General features: G+C 44.4%; 1 protein-coding gene and 1 long non-coding RNA gene across 2 annotated transcripts; both read right to left on the bottom strand.

The window, feature by feature from the left end:
* Positions 1-2646: 2646 nt before the first annotated feature.
* Positions 2647-4346, bottom strand: LOC136487457 (uncharacterized). The gene is made up of 3 exons (XR_010767265.1): positions 4257-4346; positions 3905-4108; positions 2647-2721 (listed from the first exon to the last, which is right to left on the bottom strand). It is a non-coding gene; the product is annotated as an uncharacterized lncRNA (long non-coding RNA).
* A 91-nt stretch (positions 4347-4437) lies between these two features.
* On the bottom strand, positions 4438-5453 carry LOC136489600 (disease resistance protein RGA5-like). The gene is made up of 2 exons (XM_066486181.1): positions 4502-5453; positions 4438-4445 (listed from the first exon to the last, which is right to left on the bottom strand). The coding sequence occupies exons 1-2, from the start codon at positions 5451-5453 to the stop codon at positions 4438-4440; spliced, it is 960 nt and encodes a 319-aa protein (XP_066342278.1).
* Between the last annotated feature and the right edge of the window lie 1933 nt (positions 5454-7386).

Raw genomic sequence — 7386 nt, 5'->3', positions numbered from 1 at the left:
TGACCGGAGCGTCCGGTCACCCCGCAGAGGCACATAACGGTTCGTTTTTCAGCCCTTGTTATAAATAGAAGCTCCACTCGTGTGTGGAGTAACTTTTGCTCATTCCAACAGCTGAAACACACCTTAGAGAGTGCCAAGAAGAGCAAGGTCCTAATGAGGTGATTGAGATTTGAGAATCCAAAGAGAGCCCTCATTAGTGAAGATCAAGAGTAGCAAAGTGTACATCCACCCTTTCCCTATGCTTGTTGTGGTCAAGTGAGAGTTCGTACTTGTTACTCTTGGTGATCGCCATCACCTAGACGGCTTGGTGGTGATTGTGAGCTTGGTGATCATCCGGCGGAGCTTGTGGATGACCCAACTCAAGTTGTGAGCGGTTGTGGGTGATTGACCGCAACGGAGTGTCGAAGAATCAACCCGTAGAGAGCACTTGATCCTTGCGCAGATCAAGGGGGAGCTACACCCTTGCGCGGGTGCTCCAACGAGGACTAGTGGGGAGTGACGACTCTCCGATACCTCGGCAAAACATCGCCGCGTTCCTCCTTCTCTATTTACTTTGAGCATTTACTTTGAGTATTTACTTTGAGTAATTACTTTGAGCATTTACATTGAGCAATTCAATTCTTGTCTTTACAATTCATAGAATTGTCATGCTAGAGTAGGAGTGAAACTTAGGTTGCAAGTCTTTTGTGCGGTAGAACTATTAGAAACACTTTTTAGGCACAAGGGGTTAATTGGGCTAAACGTAGGATTTAATTATTGCAAAGAAATTTAGAATTAGCCCAATTCACCCCCCCTCTTGGGCATCTTGATCCTTTCAATGGGGAGCGCGCGGGAGCCGCTCCGCCGCCGGCCATGTGGATGCTCGTGCTAGCCCCCCCGCCACTCTGCTGCTGGCGTCCTGGCCGTCGCCGCTCGTGCTGTTGCTGGCGAGGATGGCGCAGGCAGTCTGCCAGTCGGCGCGGCACGCATGGGACACGAGGCGCGTGGATCTCCACTAGGCTGCCGGGCGTAGCTGGTGGCGCGGCGCGGCGGAGAAGGCGTCGAGCACCGCGGCGGCCTCCATGATTGGATTGAGAGGGAGATGAGAGATGCGAGAGAGGGAGACGAGAGAGACGAGGGAGATATTTCTCCATTTTGCTGGAGAAGGCATCATGTTGGGCCCACATGTCATTCTCAGTAGAGAAACACAAGTGAATTGGCGGTGGAAATAACTCCACGTGGCCTTCGATCCCGCCGTCCAAGAGGTCCACGTCAGTGATCTGGGGCTGATCCAACATGCAACGGCGGCGCAGAGAGCGAGGCGGGATGGGCAGTGTGGATTCCATTCCTATGCTTGGTGGGTTAAAGAAGATTTTTTTTTGTTTGCCGAGTGTCCTGGATCTGGACACTCGGCAAAGTATTTGTTTTCTCATTCTTTTTTCTAGAATTTTTTTTCTTTGCCGATTGTTCTAGATCTGAGCGGCAAAGTTTTTTTTTATTTTTTTCTTCTCCTTCTTTTCTAGAAAAAATATTTTATTTCTTTACCGAGTGTTGTTTTTTTTACACTCGGCAAACTTTATCTTTGCCGAGTGTTTTTCTTTTGACACTCGGCAAACCCTATCTTTGCCGAGTGTTTTTTTTGACACTCGGTAAAGAATCTGTTCGCCGAGTGCATGAAGAAATACACTCGGCAAACAAAAAAACGCTCGGCAAATTTGAGGATTCTAGTAGTGAATTCATTTCCATTTCTCACCCTATGAATTGAGATAGGCTTATTTGTGAGCTTGAAAAAATTATGAAATGTCAAATTCCAAGCCACATAGCCTAATCTATGTAGATTTTAATTCCTTCAAAATGAAGGGATCCAATGCCCCCCCCCCCCCCCCCCCCCCCCCCCCCTTCCTTCCTTCCTCCAGCGATTAAATGCATGCAGCCATGCAGGAGCAAGTGCCAGGCGGGACGTTGGCAAGGGCTGCGAATATTATGCGTGCGAGCGTGATTTGCATGGAGCCATGCAGGGAGGGCTGCGGATAATCGCTTAGCGCTGAGTACGAACCAGCATCAACGGAGTTTAGCACAGAAACGGCAAGCCTTATCTCAGATTTAATCTCACCTTGGTCTCTGTACCAAACCCAAATACACTTAGAAAAAAACGGAGGGAGTACCTGGGGTGTCTTCAAATCCAACCGCCTTTACAAATGGTTCTTTAGAGCTGCCTCTGTAAGTACAAACATTTTTTTAGACAATTGGTAATGCCAGCAGCCTCTAAAGAATCATATGTAGAGGCGGCTAGCTTTGGAGCCACTTTTGAAGATGCATCTCCAGAAGGCAGATTTTTTCGTCGACAAGTAGAATCATATGTAGAATCATATGTAGGTATACCCATCGGTAGACTGCCGACTAGATTTCGTCGACAAGTAGTAAAGATTTTGACGACTATTGGAATGAAAATAATTTAATAAGTAATACAAAATCATACTAATAAGTAATACAAAATCATAGTAATAAGTAGTTATTAGTATTTGAATACCAATTTAACGACATCAAATTTTTGTCACAACAACTATGTATAATGAAAAATCTAAGAAACTGGGTTCATCATCAACTGTTTATAAGGGGCCACAGTATGACCAATGCCTTCCTCTCTTCCACCATTCCTAATCATTTGACATGGATGATCAAGTGCTCTCCAAGGCCACCACAGCTGTTGGAGGATAGGATAACGAGGTCCTCCTGAAGAAACTGAAAGAGCAAAAGACGTATATAAGAAACAATGGTGGTTTAATTTTATATAAAACAACAGTTGTAGTAAATTTTTTTAATCTTTCGTACTTTCCCTTCATAGTTTTTATATATAAAAACTTTATACGTAGGAAGTTTATATGAAAATTTCCAAGGGAAAGTACCGGCGGTAGCTACATATGTAAAAGAATACATATTAATATATTAATTACTTATTGTAGGTCTTAAATAAAGCCTATAGGTTAATCCTCACGAGAGGTGCTAGAGAAAATAAACATAAATCTTAGAAATTCTCACAATAGTAAGAAACATTAGGCCTTTAACTTTTTAAACCATAGGTATCATAGCCAACAATAACCATTGGATTTATTCTATTTCCAAGAAACTATCTATCTCTGCCATTAACAAAGACACATAAAAGCAAGCCACTAAATTTGCATGTAAATTACCAATCTCTATCGTTATGAAAATTAGTGTAAACTATTCCCTTAACATACTTCTAAATTAACCACATATGTCATTATCAAATATAATATACATTAACCCATTTAATATCTAACTAAATTATCCACGCATGCCATTACAAAAAATAAATTAATGTATTCCCAAATTACATCTGAATATCAATGTAAGCTATTATTGAAAATAAGCCAAAGCATGCTATGTATTTTTTATTAGATTACAGACTTCTACCAATGTTAGATTAAAAGTAATCATAAATGCCATGTGTCACTAGGTAAGCATGCCAATAGTGGAAAATTGTTCCCTTAGCAAACCACATACCAATAGTGCTAGCTGTTCACTTTAAATTATATATGAATACTCCATTACAATACTTTTTGCATGTTGTTACTTTTATAAAATATACCAGAAGCGCTAGAATTTCTGCATAACATGTGGACAAAACAATTTTAATAACTAATAGGATGAAAAGTGAAAACCAGAATATAGAATTATGATGTACAAAGATGCAACAAGAGCTGATATCGGTTAGGACAGTTTGTCAACCCTTAATAAACCCTAGAAACATTAATGACTATTAAATTATTTGATCTGGAAACTATTAAAAATAAATACATTGTAGTTGAAGAAATTAGCTGGTGAGTAATGGATACAAATCGAATATCAAATACGATATTATGTGTTTATGCAGAATGGAAGGGCATGTAGAAAACTGCATTACCTACAGCTAGGCAGCCCTTGAACAATGAAGCAGAGAGATTGAATTGGCTCATTATTCACTCGCCGCCTTAGCCAGTGTGATTTCTTCGTCGCTCTCATTATCACGCTGATGTTGTCGGTGTTGATCAGCCTGTATTTCCTCCATCTCAGACCGCAGAGCCTCAAATCGTGAATCTTTGAAGCGGTATTGCTCAATGAGTGGTAGCTGCTTCAGCATCCATTCAAAGAGGCACAATAAGTTAATATGAATGGGCAAACTACAGAAAACTCATGTTGACTACAAATAAATGGAGTAAGTAAAATCCAGTAAGAATTATGGAACCAATGTTAAAATCAGTACAAATAAATAGTACCTCGTCGTTTCCATTATCCCTGGTGACTTGAAGCTTGAGACAGCGGTTGGGACGGATGCCGGTCGCACGTCTCAGCGTCTCCTCGGCTTCCACCGTCTCCACCGCGGACGTGCCATGGCAATCGAGGAGAACCGTCACTTTGTCAAGCGACGGCAGGTTTGCCAGGCTACTGAGCCAGGAGTCAGCACACTGTGCAACCCGCACACGGAGCTCAACATGCTCAAGGTTTGGCATCGGAGGTCCACCAAGTCCAGTCTCGAACCTCACGGCCATGTTGGTCGAGAAGAAATTCAATACATTGAATGCATCATCAGAAGAACCAACAACGGTAGTGATATGGTGTTGTTGTTCGTCGCTTGCAGCAGCCATCAGCACGAGGGAGCGGAGCTTTCGAAATCTGGCAAGTGTTTCCAGATCCCCATCTTCCAGGACCTCCACTCCTAGGTGCAAATGGGAGAGCTTGGGAAGAGACGACCGATTGATCCACGACGGCAGCCTAGAGAACAACAGGCCTCCAAGGACCAGCTGGCGAAGATCTGGAGGGGGCACCCAGCGGCTTTCTTCCCACGTGACAGCCCTCTTGGACGGTTTGCAGTAGTATATTATTTCTAGACGCTGGATCTTAGGGAGCTTGCGAAGGGACTCCACCAAAGCTTTCTCCAACTCCACATCCATTTCCTGGAAACCAAGCACGAGCACCCTCAGTCTTTGCATCCTGATCAGCTCTGCCGCGAACTTCAAAGAGTTGCTGCTGACAAGGTGTAACCGCAGATATTCCAGGCAACTCAGGCTCCCCATCATGCCCTCCGGCACTGTCCTAGTCCGGCGAACACAAAGGCACATCAATTGCTCTAGCCTAGAGATGGTGCCGGGCCATCGCTCAATGTCAGTTTCCCTCAGGTCCAATGTCTGCAGAAATCTCAGCCCTCCTAGTGTTTCTTCTGGGAGCTCCAGCACACCAGCGCCTACTAGCCCTAGGTACCTCAGGTGAACTAACTTCCCTATCTGCTTCAGATGATGTTGACTATTCATACTAGGACAATACTCTAGAGCTAGCACGCGTAAGACTTGAAAGCTCGAAAGTTGGGGCATCCCGTCAACAAAACACAGGCTGGCATTGAAGGACCTCACTTCTTCCATGCTGATGTTAGCTTCAGCTGGTACTATGTTGTGCTCCACATTTCTAATACCGTGCATGGCTATTCTACGGGAATTATTGTTACCTTGTGATGTGTGGTGATCATCCTCCAATACAGTGCAAAAGTTTTCTTCGCTTGAAATGGCACGTATTTGACTAAGCAGCACAGGATGAACACGGCAACCGTATACACAACCATTATTAAGAGACTCCTCTGCTATTTCTATCGTGCTGCTTTTTACCAGATAATAAAAGCAAGACTCTCCAATCATAAATAAGGACCCCCACTCTTTTTTGTTATCGAAAAAACCTTCAGCCACCCACTTCCATATCAAGAAATCCTTTTCAATGAAGCAATTTTCTGGAAATATACTAAGATGAAATAAGCATGCCCGTAAATGAGTAGGTAGATCGTAAAAACTAAATGACAACACCTTTCTCATGTTATCTACATATCGGTTACTTTGATGCCTCGATGCTATAGAATTGTACACCTCAGACCACTCCTCCAATGGTTTACTGGCCAATACACTTGCTACTGTAATGATGGCAAGAGGTAGGCCACCGCATTTCTTCAATATTCTGTCAGATACCTCAGCATATTGACTATCTGGAACAATTCCTTCGCCACCAAATATTCTTTTGTAGAAAAGCTTTTCAGAGTTAGCATGAGAAAGAGGTTTCAGTCTATAACTGGCCCCACGACCCACTACAGCAACATCAGATATACGAGAAGTAGTGATTATTCGACTCCCATTATTGTCATCTGGTAGAGAACATGCAATTATTTCCCAATCCTTCACATGCCATATATCGTCAATAACAATCAAGCACCTATCAACATCACAGATAGGGAGGCATGGATCAGAAAATTGTGCAGAGCAGCCACATAAACAAGACGTCATGAAGCACAACTTTCTTTCGATAAAAGAAAGATGAAAGCAGAGTATGGCAAACTCTAGAATCGGAAAATGTACTAGCTAGCCACCAGCGATGTGATCAACGTGGGAGAGCAAGAAACGAGTGAACGACTTGATTATATTATCCTACAGGACGCAAATGGTGAGTATAAGCATTGAGCCGGTGATGCGCACGTACCTCTTATTTTGAAGGAATTCTCGGATTTGGTCCACGAAGTAAGGCAGAGGCATATCTGGTTTGGCGGTGATGCTCGTATGGTACTTTTGCTCATCAAGCTCAAGGAGGATGTCCACGAAAACTTTCTTCATATCTGGCTGCCGTCGCACTGAAACAAAGGCGCTGCAATGGAACTTCGCTTGAAGCCCGCTGTACACAGCTTTGGCAAGAGTTGTTTTGCCCACTCCTGCTAACCCAACGATAGATACTACCTTGAGCTCCCGCTTCTTATCATCCTCCGCATCCCCTTGTGTTAACAATCTAACCAGCTCCTCCCTTGCCTCTTCAATGCCTACGAGCTCTCGCTCGTTTCTGTACAGAGCTGGGAGGCGAGGATCTACAGTAATTGATGTCGATGTGAGTGGCCTGAACAAAAAATCCTCAGCTGTGGACCTCGCAAGCCGTAGCTCCTGGAGTTGCTTCATTATGTCTTCCATGGCGGCAGCAGTGTTAACGCGAGCCCTTCCCTTGATGGGTAGATCGCCCATCTTCTTCTTCGCGCGTTTGAGCCACCAGCAGCAAGTCTCCTCGATGGGCTCGCGGCAGCCATCGACGCTCACAAGCAAGGTGTCGATGCGATCCTCTATGTTGTAGGAGGCCTCCCTGATCTCGCGTGCCCAATTCTTGACCTGCTCGTTGAGCATATCGGGTGGCACCTCGGCGACCCTGGGGAGGCCGATGTGCATGTTCTCCAGCTCCCGTAACACAAATTCTACTTGATGCATCACGCCCTTCTCCATCTTGTACTCATCATGCTGCAGCAGCTCCGACAGCTTGGAGATGACGTTGCCCAGCGCCCCCGTTTCCACATCCATGCCGGGTAGGAATCGATTAACCTCAGCGTGCGGCTCTGGT

Source organism: Miscanthus floridulus, chromosome 10, assembly GCF_019320115.1.
Source record: "Miscanthus floridulus cultivar M001 chromosome 10, ASM1932011v1, whole genome shotgun sequence".
NCBI lineage: Eukaryota > Viridiplantae > Streptophyta > Magnoliopsida > Poales > Poaceae > Miscanthus > Miscanthus floridulus.
Note: the sequence above shows the minus strand (reverse complement) of the source record. Positions and strands in the feature narration are given on the sequence as shown.